The sequence below is a fragment of the Protopterus annectens genome, chromosome 6.part0 (genome assembly GCF_019279795.1).
Source record: "Protopterus annectens isolate FY-2018-M chromosome 6.part0, PAN1.0, whole genome shotgun sequence".
Lineage (NCBI taxonomy): Eukaryota > Metazoa > Chordata > Ceratodontiformes > Protopteridae > Protopterus > Protopterus annectens.
In genome coordinates, this window is record NC_056737.1 from 1,733,673,493 (window position 1) to 1,733,689,343 (window position 15,851).

Sequence of the window (15,851 nt, forward strand, 5' to 3'; positions counted from 1 at the left end):
ACATGCACATCATGCATTATGGGTAGGTGTGTTACATGTGTACATGGCCTACACCTTAACTATGACATGCACTTTTTATTTACAATAATAAATGTAGAACACACTTACCAGCATCTGTCCGCTGCCTTGATGTCACCCCAGAGGGACCTACATAGAGATGAGACAGTTTGTCACTGGCCACAACTGTGGCATTGCTACTGTGTGTTTGCAATCTTACAGTACAACAACAGTTTACATTCACAGGGCTACAGATTATGTTCCAAATGATCAGTATTGCATAACAACAGGCTCCACATCTTCTAACTACACACTCCACATCTCACATATGCATGATCTACCAATACAGATAACAGTAGTCTACAGATATGCCATGTTACCTGCATGCTCCATGTCTGGTTTCTGGGTGGCTCCAACCTCCATCATGGTGTATGTCTGCTGCTGTTGTTGTTGGGCAGGTGCCACGAGGCTCAGGAGCAGCTCCTCCACTCTGGTGAGGGGGGATGGATATTAACACCACCTCCTGCTGCAAGCTGTTGTCTCCGCACATCAGAAGCACGCTGACGGACATGTCTGAGTAGATTACTGCAGTGGTGGCGTACCTGCTCATATGTCCGGTTATGCAGGCCTACCTCATTGACCCTCCGGACAACATCTTGCCACATTGCAATACGCTCCTGTTGGTTCTGGCTGGTTCGTGAGAACATTAGACTGTAGTGCTGAATCATACAGCTAGTAATGATCTCATCTTCAGCACTACTATAGCTGGGATTTCTGTGATGTGCCATGATCCCTGGAAGACATAAAGAAAAAAATATGTCTGAGCAAGTCATATGGCACATTTAACATTATACAGTACAGATATCACTGAACTGCCATATATAGCAACCTATTAGCTAACTGAGAGTGAAACACTTTAACTACTGCTTATCACTGCGCACCCCACAACTGCTTGAAAGTGCCTGGCTCACTCTATCTAATGAACCATGTTCTGCACAGCAACAAAATAAAATCATTATATAAGACTATACAGGAGTACCTGGCACACTGTATGCAACACAATGCACCACCTAGCCACAGCAGATATACATCAAGCTGATGTGTAAAGAAATATGTCATCCATCACAATGAGTGTAAGGTCCAGTAAATGTATTACTATTATACCACACAACTTGTTAATGGTAAACCTGTGGCCAAAATATGTGCATAATTGGGAATATAGGTCGCATACTGCTGTAGTCCACTATAAATGCTGCCAGATACGCAGTTATATGTTTTACCACACATATGACAGAGGACATGTTACAGACATACCCACACACACATCAGACATAATTACAGGACACAAAGGTATGGCAACCCAGATAAGCTTTTACGTGTGTACTATACAGTACTGTGTGTCAGTACTTACAAAACATTAATCTTGGGGAATGTAATCTGTGATGAATACAGGAACCACACAAAACAGTGGATGCAAGCAATGTGGACATACACCATACTTTGCTGTACAGGCCCAGAGCTTCAAGTAGTACTACAGTACACACAGGATTTGGATTCAACATCAGTACCAATCAATAATCATAGATGTAGTGCTTTAGCCTCCAATGACACACCCCAGTTAAAACCAAGGGACTTAATCACACTGTATGCCATACCACTTTTTCTGCCTAGCAACAGAATACACAGCTTTTGCTGGGATCAAAGCAAGGACCCATAATACCATAACATAAACAGTTTCCCACTAAGCTATCCCACAAATACATATCTTTGACGTATTCACAAACACACTGACCATCACAGTCAGTCAACAGTACAGAGAATCTATTGCAACAGGTAGATGTAGGTGTGTATGAGTATATATGACTCTCTCTCTCTCTCTCATATACACATCCATTGGTGTACATATACATATATATGTAGGCACATATACATTTCACCTTACATAGTGGGAATATCAATTATACAAAGGATGTGAGGTGTACAGTAATGTAATAATATCACACAGTCTTGTGATAAATGCATTGAAAGTGTTCACAGCCCAGGTAGCTTTAGCAGGCCTCAATGGCTTCAACTTTGCAAACTGAACAAACCACCCACACTGTTTAACCACCACATGTCATATACCAGCACTGTATGCTGTCTTGTTCGTCACACACTTAAACCTACATACAAATATGCGCATACCAACTTCACCAACATATATATTTCCACCCTTCACAAACAGTTGCAATATGTCCCCTGCTCTATGCACATATACAGATGTGAATATATATGACACATATATATTTCTCCATATGTGTGTGGCATACACACACAAGGTCCACACTGTTGTAAGTCCCTGGACCTCACAGCTGAACTGTTGGGCCTTGCTGCAACACAAACAAGTGTCACATGTGAACACACACTAATATTAGAGGGGTATATATAGCTACAGATGCTAGATAAGCATGCTAGACTGCTACAGCAGTTGTCAATGCTAAGCTACACTTTAATATTACTATCATGCATGTGTTGCACTGTCACACCCATGTTTATATAATGGCAGCACTAATCCCCCGAACAGCCAATGGCCACACTACTGTACAGAACACAGATAACATGGATCAGATTTTTGACATTTAATGCTAAGCTACACATTTCACAGGTATGTCCCACTGCCCACAGGTACACACTGTATTGTCCATAGCAGTAGTTAAGCAGGACATCTGTGCATAGATAAGTACTGCTGCCACATATGAATGGTTCACATTATGTAGACTACTCTTCCAAAACATCTACTATGTGCCAGTAAATACATATGTGTCACATACCTTTCCTATTTCTTTTTCTTTTTCCTTTTCTCTGTCTCTCGCTCTCTCCGTCTCTCTCTCTCTCTCTGTCAGTCTCTGCAATAGAGTAATTGAGTTTGTTGGCAGCGATTGCAGCCTGCTTTTGTAGGTATTTGCACATGAGCATGTGATGGCCTCTGCACCAATTAGTGGCCACCATTTGCTAATTGCATGCTGCCTGCTGTGTAGTAATTGCAGTAAGCACTGTCATAGCAACCCAGTACTATAAATTGCTAACTCAGGTAGGCGTGGCCCTTTCAGCTTTCCAAGATGGCGATCATCCTTGTTTGCTGTGGACATCATTGTTTAAGACAGAAGGTTGGTATAGTTCTTATATCAGAAGCCAAGGGTGCAGCCAGTGATTTACATTTTGTACTCAGACCTAAATGTTGCTGCTTCCAGTACACACTTGTCAGTGTAGAAATGTACTCACCCCTCAAAATGCTAACACAAGATACATGGGAGAATGTACTTTCTTTTCAAATTTTACAATTAACTGCCATACAAAGCTAGTTATTGAGATGTATTTCTTTGGCACAAGAATTGTTTGCAAACTGCTATACTGTGAATATTCATTTACTCAGTTCTAAACAGTTAGTGCTTTTTTAGTGTTGACATTAGCACAAGCTGCTCAGGAAAACTGGACACATTTCAGTACTGTGAGTAGGCTTACCTACATCTTTGGTAGACCCTGCACACACAGGTATATTCTACATTTGGGTAGGGGTGCAGAAGTATAGAGAGCGTACATATTATTGTGTGAATTTTATCTTGCTGGACTTACAGGGTTGCTGTGTACATGTTAGTTTATCAAGGCAAGTAGTCTGTCTGCGTAACTCCCAACTGTGGACCTATCCACATGGTAGCCAGAGATTAGCCTGTTATTCTTTGTCTGTGCACCACAAAGGTCTTTGTAGCACTAGAGCAATGGCATTGTTACAGTTGGTTGCTACCAGTACATGGCTACATTCTTTTGTATTTCAGTGTTGTATTCCTACATAAGGGTATGCTTCCAAAACTCCTTCCAAAGCTATTTGCACAGTGTGTAACAGCAGAAAGGCTGCTACGCCTCTGTGTTTCTGCCTCCACCAGACCTCTCAAACACTCAGGTAAATATTTGAACAGACTCAGGGAAAAGTAGAGAAAAAGTCAGGGACACCTTTAAAATATTAGTGCCATTAAGTTGAGACTTTGAGAGAACCAGCGCATATGGATTAATACACCTTTTCTGAAGTAAATGAAGTGTCTGACTCTTAATTATTGTCATTACTCATTACGTGTAATTCACCACCTTTCTGGCCCAAGTCAGTAGTTTGCAGAGGGATTTAGAGGGACAGAGCTAATTTTTTTTCAAAATCAGGGACAGCCCTGAAAATTAGGGACAATTGGGAGGTATGGCCTCTGCCTTAAACAGATATGCCAGTGTTTGTCCTGCTGTGATACTGTGTAGGGTTTGTAAAGTGATGGTGTAACATTATTTCCTGCTAGAATGGCTGCTTCTCTTATCACAGTCATGTAATGTAATCCCACAACTGTTGGTAAAGATACACAGAATAAGTTGTGTGGTATGGCATTCCTATTATTCCTTTACATTCACTCATTCTGATGCATGATATATTTATTTCAGCACCAACTTGTATATCTACCATGGCTTAGTGGTACTTCATGCAGTGTAGTGTGTACAAGGTCCGGGGTTCGAGACTGACAGAGGTGTTTTATTTTGCTGCTGAGCAGAACAAGGGCCCTCACATACAGAGTGACTAAGGCACTTTTAAGCAGTTGTAAGCGTGTTTGTGCGGGTTTGCACGATGCTTAGCAGTGCTTAGCTAAGCGCAAACAAGGGCACACTTGCGCAAACCCACTAACTACTGCTTAATAGTGCTTACTCCCGCTAACCCCCGTGCTCATTTCTTTGAAAGAAAAGAAAATGGGGAGATAGGAAAGTGTTGAAAAAGGGACACAAAGAGGGAAAGACAGTAGGGAAAATAGCTCGGGATGTGCAGGACGGGTGTAAGGAAGGTCCATAGCTGCCCATTTCTTTAACAGCAACAGCTGTGCATTTGGAATAACTTTGGAGGTACATATGAAACCTTCAACCCCTGAGAGAGGGGTGAGGACAACAAAGTATGTTGTAATGCCAATTAAATTACATTTTATGTGTCCAGGAGACGTGTGCAAAATGGGCAGCTATGTATGGGGCTTCATTTTTTTTTTGGGAGCAGATTGCCCTTTTTTTTTCAGGTGAGAGTGGAATGTGGGGTAGGGGAAGTAGGTATATTTGGGGAGGTAAACAGACAAGACAAACAAGACGCATACAGGGGCGGAATATGACACATGTGGTGGGTGAACACCATTGACAGGGAGGGATGGTTGGAAATCGCAAGCCCATGAGCCCAGAGATGGCAACAGTGGAACTGAGATCCCCGCCCATAGGCAGTCACCACTGCACCTTCACAGCCCAGAGGGTGGCTGTGCTGGGGGCTGTGTAGGAGGGGCAGGCTGACCCGGGAGTTGCGCCACTCGTGCTTCAAGCTGGCGTAGAGGTTCTGCAACAGAATGCTCAATCTCTCTATGCACCACAGCCCGGACCGTTCAAAGGGTGATAGGTGGCCCTCCTCTGCCCATGGAGGAGGAGGTCCGAGGCTGGGCACCGGACCTGCTGGTGCCAGGTGCCATGGCCAGCTGTGGTGGGACAGGTGGGTCCGCTGGGACCGGCCTTCCCATATGAACTATGTTTTGGAGAATTTAATAAAGATATGAGTTAGTAACAGTCAACAGCATTCCCAGTTAGTTATAACAGCATGCAGAAGTATTCCCATTAACCCAACACACCAGAATTTCAACAGTTGAAAAGCAAGCATAACACATGCATATATAGAACAATAGTGGACATTACTACAGCACGCAGGTTTAATTGATGGCAACAGGCCACCAATATTGTGGTATTTGAATATGGCACATGCATAGAAATGAATGCAAATATTTATAAACCAATAGGACATATGTCCCAATAAATGTTTTGAGATTAGACATACCCGTTGAGGTGTGGAATTGCATTTTTTATGCACATACAGTAGGGTGGAAAAGATAGCTCAATTAACAACTTATATATCCTTCTAGTTTACACTACATTCCTATTAACTGCAGTTATATGCCCCTTACATGTATTATTACACTACTCAATGTCCTTCTATTGTGCAATTGGATTTTGCTAGATCTTTATATACATGAGCTGTATCTGACATACAAACTATCCAGGATGGAGATGTTACTGCTACATATTTTGAGAGTTGCTCACACACACTACTGCTGTGATGGTACACTGACAGCTCTACTTTCATATAATTATCTAGATATGTTCAGGTGAAATTATCAGTTATATGTTAACAGCTCCCTACATTTCTGGCAGCACACTGACATTTCTGGGGAGCACAATACCAAGCTACTCATGTGCCAGATTAACCTGTACATGCTGGGCATGAACCAACAATTAAGGGCTGTAAATATGCATAAAAGCTACTGGCACTCCCTTCATCCACTTTATATGGGCCTACCCAAGTGTGGGTTAACTAACACTGCTTAATACAACAGTACTATTTCTAAAATCCAACAGTACAGCAACATATCAAAGAAAATCATACAGACGCACTCCAGGAATTATACCTTTATTAAAGAATTATTACACCTTTATTTATTGGGTTAAAACACTTTTTTGAAGGCTCTCTCATTTATTTTATATAACAGTACATGCAGAATAATTACTAACCTGCCTGGTGATGCAGCCTTTGCAGCCTATCTTCATGGGCTTGCTGATTCATAGCCTGGACACCTGCAGCTGTGAAGTAAATGCAGTGATAATGAGACATACCTATTCATAGTATAGACAAGAATAAGAAGTTATGTACCTACCATAACGTTCCATGTTAGTTGTCTTCTTCTCGCCTTCTTTCTTGCTGGATGGGTTCGGAGCCGATCCTCAGCTCCAACTCGGCCAATACTAAAGCTCGAGAGCTAATTCCACCGGCTCGAGGCTCCCCTATATCCCACAATGCTAGGCGGTAACTACTCAGATATCGTTTGATAGCTATACCAAGCAATCCTAGTCTCCCTAGAATGGAGTAGGGAAACCCACCTCAAACAGTCTGCGTAAAGAAAAGGCAGACCTCAGTAAAGATAGAAGAGGTGGGAGAAAGTGTGGGAGTAACAAATTTCGGAAGAAGAAACACAAAAGAATTCTGGTCGGTCTGTTGGGGGAAGGAGGGAGGGACGCAAGAAAGAAGGCGAGAAGAAGACAACTAACATGGAATGTTATGGTAGGTACATAACTTCTTAATGTTAAGTTGTCAATCTCGCCTTCATTCTTGCTGGATGGGACCACGTCCCTAGCACCTTATCCCGGGTGGCTTATCAGAACAGACTCTTGAGAACAGTGGAACCAAAATTGGCACGGCTTCTGGAAACCATGTCCAATTTGTAATGTGAAATGAATGTATGAGGAGAAGCCCAGGTGGCTGCTGCACAAATTGAATCTATTGGCAACCTGTCCTGAAAGGCTATGGATGTAGCTAATGCCCTAGTTGAATGAGCTCTAGGTCTTGAGGGTAGTTTTTGATGTCTGATCTCATAGATGAAAGTAATTGTAGACGTGAGCCATCTAGAAAGGGATACTTTAGTGACTGGAAGGCCCAATCTACCTTCTGCATATGACAGAAACAATTGATCAGATTTCCTGAATTGTTTAGTCCTGTCTAAGTAATATCTCAGTTGGCGATGAACATCCAAAAAATGCAGCTTTTGCTCTGACCTATTTGAATAGTTAGGGAAAAAAACGGGGAGATCAATAACTTGGTTTAGGTTAATTTGAGAAGATATTTTAGGTAAAAAGGTTGGATTAGTCCGGAGGGATACCCTGTCTTTGTGAAAAACTAAGTAAGGGGGGCGACTGCACAGAGCATGGAGTTCAGATACTCTTTTCGCTGAAGTTATAGCTACCAGAAAAAGTGTCTTCCAAGAAAGCAACTTCAGAGAACATGAAGCTGCCGGTTCAAAGGGGGGAAGAATTAAAGATGCCAGAACCAAGTTCAAATCCCATTGAGGCGGAGGGTCTTTGATTGGAGGTTTGAGAAGAAATACACCCCTTAAGAAGGCTTTACAGAGTTTGTGAGCCATGATGCTGGATTCTGAGACACCAACATGAAAATTTGATATGGCAGCCAATTGAACTCTAATGGTTGATGCAGAAGATCCTAAATGAAAGAGTTCTGCTAGAAAGTCTAAAATAGACTGGATAGGTGCAGTAAAGGGATCTATGTTTTTCGATGATGCCCAAAGGGAAAAACGTTTCCACTTGCTAGTATAAATCTTCCGGGTAGAGGATATATGAGAAGCTATCAAAATATCTCGGACCGACCGAGATATTGAGGGAAGCCTGGCTAAGGTTGGAATCGGAGAAACCACGCTGTGAGGTTCAGAGAAGACAGAGATTGGTGCAGCTGACCCAATTGATGGGTAATCAGATCTGGTACTGGGTCCAGATGCCAAGGCTGCTCCAAAAGGTAACGATGAAGAAAGGGAAACCATATCTGTCGAGACCAGTAAGGGGCAATGAGGATCATTGTCACTCTCAAGGCGATGGCTTTCTGAATTAGTTGAGGTATCAGTGAAAAGGGGGGAAAGGCATACAGAAGTCCCCGGGGCCAATCGTGGACTAGAGCGTCTCTGGTGGGATGGCCTGGTAACGGGAAGAGAGTGAAGAAGTTGTGACACTTGCTGTTTTGGGGAGTAGCAAAAAGATCGCAGCAAGGGTGGCCCCATCTTAGGAATACTTCTTCTAGAACTGATTTCTTTAGAGACCACTCGTGTGGCATGAGAATTGCTCTGCTCAATTTGTCTGCAATAACGTTGGATTTCCCGGGAATATGCGTTGCTATCAGAAAACGCTGAGAAGAGATCGCCCATTGCCAAAGTCTGAGTGCTTCTCGACATAAAGGGTATGATCTGGTTCCGCCTTGTTTGTTGATGTACCACACTACGGACATGTTGTCCGTTTGAATTGCAATAGTCCCCTTGGGAAGAGAGTCGTGAAAGGCTTGCAATGCTAAAAGCACTGCTCTCATCTCTAAGACATTTATGTGCAAGTGGCACTCGAAGGGTTGCCACGTGCCCTGGACTGTCCTGCCCTGATAATGCCCCCCCCACCCGATCAGGGAGGCATCTGTTGTCAACGTGGCAACTGGGGGGGGAGTGATGGGTCTTCCTTGGAGAAGTTGAGGTGATGTGATCCACCAAGACAGTTGATTCTTGCATACTTGAGTTATCAGTATGGTATGGGACATCGGGAGTCGTTGAAAGGACCATTGAGTAAAAAGCATCCATTGGAGGATCCTCATGTGAAAGCGAGCTAAGGGGAGAAGGGGAATAGCTGCTGCCATGAGTCCTAGTACCTTCAATACCAGTCTGGCTTTGACTTTGACACATTGTAAGAGAAGGGACACTTGGTTCCGGATGTCTAACACCCTCTGCTCTGTGAGTCTGGCTGAAAGGGTCTGTGTATCTAAGGTGATGCCTATAAAAATAATAGACTGACAAGGCGACAAGGCAGATATTTCAAAATTTATTGAAATGCCTAGAGCTTGACAAGATTGAATGGTGAAGTCCCTGGATAGGAGAAGCTGATGTCTGGTGGTGGCAGTAAGGAGCCAATCGTCCAGCTATGGAAACACCTGGAATCCTTGGCGTCTCAAGTGAGCCGTGACCACTGCCATGCATTTGGTGAACACCCAGGGGGCTGTAGTGAGACCAATGGGCAGGGCCCTGAATTGGTAGTGACTGGCTCCCAGCCTGAAGCGGAGATATCTCCTGGAGCGTCGGTTCATTTTGATGTGGTAGTACGCGTCCTGAAGATCTATCGAGCACATCCAATTGTCCTGACCCAAGAAGGGTAGAATGGACTGTAGCGTGACCATCCAGAATTTTGTTTTCTTGACAAACTTGTTTAAGTAGCTGAGATCCAGTATGGGTCTCCAGTCCCCTGTTTTTTTTGGTACCAAAAAGAATTTGGAGTAGATTCCCCATCCTTGCTGGTCTGCCGGGACTGATTGGATGACTCTTTTTGACAGCAGCTTCGAAATTTCTAATGCTGCTTGTTCCCTTAGACCGGGTGGAACGTCTGGAAGGGATCTTTTTGGTTGGGTTGGAATATGAATGAAGGGAATTTTGTAACCCTCGGATATGATTGACTGTACCCATTTGTCTTGAGTTAGGGAAAGCCAGGCTTTTGGGTACAGTGATAACCTTCCCCCGACTGCCTCCGAAGGCGGACAGCCGGGCAGCCTCAGGGTGCTGAAAGGGTTTGTCAGAGAACATTTCTCTGCTACCCTGGTTTTATGGACCTCCTCTGCCTCTAGGGCGGCCTATTATTATTCCCCTCTGCCTCTAGAGGGAATCGCCTTGTGCATCAGATGAGACTCCTGGGATTGTTTATGAACCACATCTTTCCTCCCTTTGACCTTTGGGATAGGGTCTAGAAGGGTAGAAAACGGACTCCTACGGCAGAGAGAGTCTTACCTTCCACCTCGCACCTGGTCAATGTATCCTTCACCTGTGGGCCAAACAATGATGATCCATCAAAGGGAGAATTGGTGAAGGACGCCTTGAAAGGTCCATAAAGTTGCATAGCCGCATCCAGGCGTGCCTTCGTAAGGCAACACCTGTGCCTGCAGCTCTACTCGCCCCATCTGCTGCGTATGAGACCAGCTGCATGGAGGAGTTAACAATGGAATTTAGGGTTGCCAACTGGGAGTTCATTGTGTCTTTGAACCCCTCAGCTGTAGGATCCTTCATCAGTTCACCCATATCCTTGAGTAAATCTCTTTGGAGACGAGTGAAGTGGCATAAGTAATTCAGTGACCGCATTGAAAAGGTCGCTGACGAGAACATCCGCTTGCTGTACCTGTCCATGGTCCTAGATTCCTTATTAGGAGGATGGACAGGAACCGAAGGATCAGCTAACTCTTTCTTTGTGGCCACAGCCACCACCATGGCATCAACAGGGACACCTTTGGATAAAAACTCTTTGTCTTTGGGGGCAGTAATAAATTTGGATGGTCTCCTCGGGGTGGGTTCCACTGAGTCAGGAGCCGTCCAAGCCTTCCTTGCCACCACTTCCATAAGTGGGTCAAGGGAGGGACACCCAGGAGGTAGAAGGGTGAGAACCAAACGCCTCAAGATACACTGACTCATCCTCCGAAGGATTAAGGGCTGGCCAGTTCCCCCTCTGTTTGAGGATTTCAAGGATGTCCGCAAAGGAGACATCCTCAGAGGGGATCGAGGGACCCTTCGGATTCCTCTAAGTCAGTGTCAGAGGTGATAGACTCAGGGGAGTCAATGTGCTTCCTCTTGCACTGCCTCTTCCTAGGGGGATCTCCTGCAGGGTCAGGAGAGACCTCGGAAGAGGAGGAAATTTCCAATGGGGAATCTGGAGGAGTTGGTTCTCTGCAGTGTGGGACAAGGGGGTGAGTAGAAATCACCGCAGGCACTGTAGATGGAGGGGCTGAAGGAGCTGACTGTGGGGCAGAACCTGGTTCTAGCACACTCCGCATGACCTCGAAGGCACCCCTGTCAGGCAAGGCACGAGGCCCTCGCTCCGAAGAGACAAGGACCTCTCCCGGCACCGACAGAGATGGCTCCGAAGCCGATGTCGGAGCCGAACTCACCAGCGCCAAAGCTCTGAGAGGGAGAGCGGGGTTGGACAAGGGTCCGATGCCACTCGCCCCCTCGGAGCCGACGAGGGAAGCTCGGCGCCGAGATCCCTCCAAAGTGGAGATTGGGGCAGACGACGGAGCCGAAATGGAAGGTATCGGATCCGACACACCGACAGTCATGGCTCCGACAAGCCTTGGCTCCGAACACGAAGGAGTCGGAGGAGGAATGTAATGTGGAACGGGAATAGCCACTGACTGGTGAGTCGGGCTATGCAGCATTTGGGCCAGTGCCTCGGACTTAAGAAGTCTACTCACCACCCTCTGCAAATCATGGTCTGATAACCTGGAAGACCGAGAGGAATGGGTTTTGTGACTCCGCTCCGAAAGGAGAGGGGATCCTGGCGCCGAGTGCACGGATCCGATAGAGGGGGACCTGGACCTCTTTCTGAATGTGGCTCCGATAAGGGTATCGGAGCCGATGAAGACTTATCAGCCTCGGCTCCAGCCTGAGCCGAGGTAACAGTATGAGGCTTAATAACATCGGCTCCGGCCGGAGCCGATGTCGAAGCCTGCTTCGACTTCTCAGCAGTCGACTCAAGAGCAGGAGCCGACTGCTTTGAAGTTTTTGAAGGCTTCCCCGACACAGACTGAGTCGGGGGGCCTTCAGGCTTTAACAAGCCCCGCAAGATCAGCTTGTTCTTGCGTTCCTGCAGGACTCGAGGGCTGAAACCATGGCAAACAGCACATGAGTCCTGCAGGTGCACAGGTCCCAGGCAATACACACAAGAAGTGTGACCGTCTGTCAGAGACATTTTCTGACAGCACGAGTCACACTTCTTGAAGCCTGAGACCTTATCCTTAGACATAGTAAGGTAAGAGAGGCTGTACACACACACAAACCAGACACTCTTTACAGAAAAAATTAATAAAAAATTACAGTTATACAGAAACACATACACACAAGCCCCTACAACACTAATCTTAAAAGGGACTAGGGTGAGGGAAGGGCTGAAGGCCTAGAACAAGTGGTAAGAGGGGAAGGGTTCGACAGATAGGGGTCGATATAACTAAATATTAGAATTAAACTACAGAAAATATTTTATAACTAAAAAAGGGGGTTATTAGTAATACCTAATGGTAAATATTAAACTAACCTGCCTGAGCCGGTAGAAAGCACTCGTCAGCTATAGCGGCAAACGAGATCTGAGTAGTTACCGCCTAGCATTGTGGGATATAGGGGAGCCTCGAGCCGGTGGAATTAGCTCTCGAGCTTTAGTATTGGCCGAGTCAGAGCCGAGGATCGGCTCCGAACCCATCCAGCAAGAATGAAGGCGAGAAGAAGACAACTAACATGGAACGTTATGGTAGGTACATAACTTCTTATTCTTGTCTATACTATGGATAGCAATTCTGAAATACTTAATACAATGGCTACTTACTCAGTACTGAGGCATTTGCCATCCCACGGGCCTCCTGGATCCAAGGGTCCAGTTGATCCTCCTTGTGTCACTTCAGGTCAGAGTAATGGTGCCTGACCTGCTCACCAGTCCGAGGAACGCCAGTGGCACTGGTGAGATCACGAGCTAGACAGTTCCAGGCCTCCGTTTTGCATTGGGTGCCCTGGTACTGGCCCCGCAGGAGTCTTTCCTCGTGATTGTGGACAAGGAGCCAAACCATTACTTTGGTTTCCTCAATGCCCCAACATTGCGCTCAAAATCGAGTGCCTTCTCCAACCCCGGCCATGCTGACTGCAGAAGGGAGCTACAACCAGTTATGGCAAGTATTCCAGCCTGTGGAGCTTAAATATGCCTCATTTCCTGCACTTATTTGTGATTGGCCAGTTTGGAAAAAACTCAGCTGTAGGCACACCTGCTTAGCTGATGTTAGCAATGTTTAATATTCCTTTGATAGATATGTGTCTGTTGAAAGTGCATGGTTCTGAAAAGCTGCCATGGCTTAGTGGTTATGTACTGTGCCTGTAGTGCACAGTACCCCGAGTTTGAGCCCTGTCACTGTTTTTTATTTTCCTACTGGCCAGACCTCAATTGTTAAGGTACAGTGAAGGAGGTGTGGCTGTGTTTAGCCGACTTCGCTCAACATTGCCCGATGTTGCTCAGCGTTGCTCGACGTTGCCCGATGTTGCACTGGTTAGCGCGGTGCGCAGCTACACGCAAACATGTTCTGTTTGCACTAGTTTGCGCGATGCACAGCTCCACTCAAAGACAATGCACTAGTTAATGCAATGCTCAGCTACGAGCAATTAAATATAAATATGCTCAATACTGGTAAAATGTGCTTAGCAGTGCTTTACATTGCTTAAAATAATTTACTCATGCATCAGTATGCAATATATATATATATATATATATATATATATATATATATATATAAATTCGTTCACTACTACATATAACATTTCAATGCTTTTTACAAAACTTTAAATAATACATGTCAGGAAATATTTCTGTATACAGAATTTCCAACAGAAAATGAAAAGTGTAGTGGTGGGACTCGAACCGGGAATGCCTCCTCTTTGTGCAAAGGCTCTAACTACTACGCTATCGCTATTTCGCTTAATTTGCATATATTTTTCTTATTATCCTCTTTGGTGTCTAAACTGCTAACTGTAGCTAAGCAATGGGCAAACCCGCGCAAACATGCGCAAATACGGGCAGCTATATCGGAAATGAAAATAAAAAATTTCTTTTACTTTTTATATTTGTACGGGGTTTACTATATGGGGGAGTTTAGTGTTTGACTGTACACATGTGAGCGGACTCGCTCATGTAACTAGATATTTCCCATGTTTCAAACTTGCAGGGGCATGGATTTTTGGACTGATCGGCAGTCCGACACGCCCCCCTACACTCGTCCATGCTCCATGTTAGTTTTAGAGTTGAGGCGGCGCGTCCTCATTAATATGCATGGCGCGCTGCCATCTTACTCTTAGACTGACTCTTCCATGTAAGACTAATTTAGTCTTACACGGAAGATTAGTGAATCCTGGGGTAAGTCTTTAATACAATGGTTAGAATATGTAAACCTTTGGAAAGAGGAAATTATGCTATTTAAATAGGGAATTTGAGAACAGGGTAGAATACCATTTAAGCAAATATCATTCAATAACCAGATAAACCGATTAGGTACTATTTGCTTATGACTGGTTTTGATATATTTATTATTAACTAATAACATTTCTTGATGTAGATGCCGCAGTGGTACAGTGGTAGCGTTGTTGCCTCGCAGCAAGAGATTCTCCTGTTCGATTCTCGGCTGGAGTGCCTTCTGTGTGGAGTCTGCATGTCCTCCCCGCGGTCGAATGGCCTCCGAAAGACATGTGTGAATGGGCGTGCCTTCGCTGAAGGTTGGGCATCGGGCTGGCAACTTGGCACCATAAAAATCTACTGCCAATCATTAGCGGACCGGAGTTCCACTGTGGCGACCCTTAACCGGGAAAAGACAAAAACAAACATTTACTGATATATTTGTTTCCATTTTCAATATAACCAAAACAAAAGTTCAAACTACGAAAACGTAAACCGGACACAGGACAAAGTCAAGAAAGCACCTGCATACAACGAAAATCTATAATTTATTGAAGCGCTTTTCGTGCACTCCGTGAGTGCACTTCATCAGAAACAGTAAAAACATATACAAATGAGGTTTAAGTAATCCAAACAATTAGTCCATTCAATTAACTTTTTTAAAAACCCGCCTTCCTTTCCTTAAAGTCACAGTAAACTAAATAGTATGTAATGGACTTCTTACCCTAATGCTATGAGTATATATAATGTAATACTTATAAACTAACCTTAAACTAAAATACTATAATTACATGCATATAAATAACATATAAGGTTAATCACCTATGTTGATCTAAATATACATATAGGGAATGTATTATAACTTACACCATATAAATAATAATAATACACAATGGTGCTTAAAATACACATAAATGTATCTGCATGTCCTGTAGGTACAAAAAATCAACAGTTAATAAAACCCTCTAAAACCATACACATAAAAGTATATATATAGGTAAGTATTTGACAAAATCATGAAACAAATTTATAAAAATAATAAAAGTAAATAAATAGTAATGAGAGCAACATCAGCGTTTCAGACTCTTAAGTTTTAAAATACTACTAATTGAGCAGGATTCATTTAGACCAGGGTAGTTATAAGCGTTAAGCCTTATTTGCCATTCTAACTCTAATTCTTCCAACTGCAAACAAGCTGGACCCCCTCTTTTAGTTTGATTAACTTGGTCAATCACTGCAAACTTAAAGCTATGGTTGCTATATTTCAGGTTTTTAAGTGC

At 44.1% G+C, this 15,851-nt stretch overlaps 1 protein-coding gene across 1 annotated transcript in view; it reads right to left on the bottom strand.

Moving 5' to 3' along the window:
* Window positions 1-15,851, bottom strand: part of ZSWIM2 (zinc finger SWIM-type containing 2) — a 1,244,853-nt gene that overhangs the window by 149,155 nt on the left and 1,079,847 nt on the right. The window contains exon 10 of the mRNA XM_044075126.1: window positions 6,005-6,015. Within this exon, the coding sequence (XP_043931061.1) occupies window positions 6,005-6,015 (11 nt within the window). The remainder of the gene's footprint in view (window positions 1-6,004; window positions 6,016-15,851) is intronic.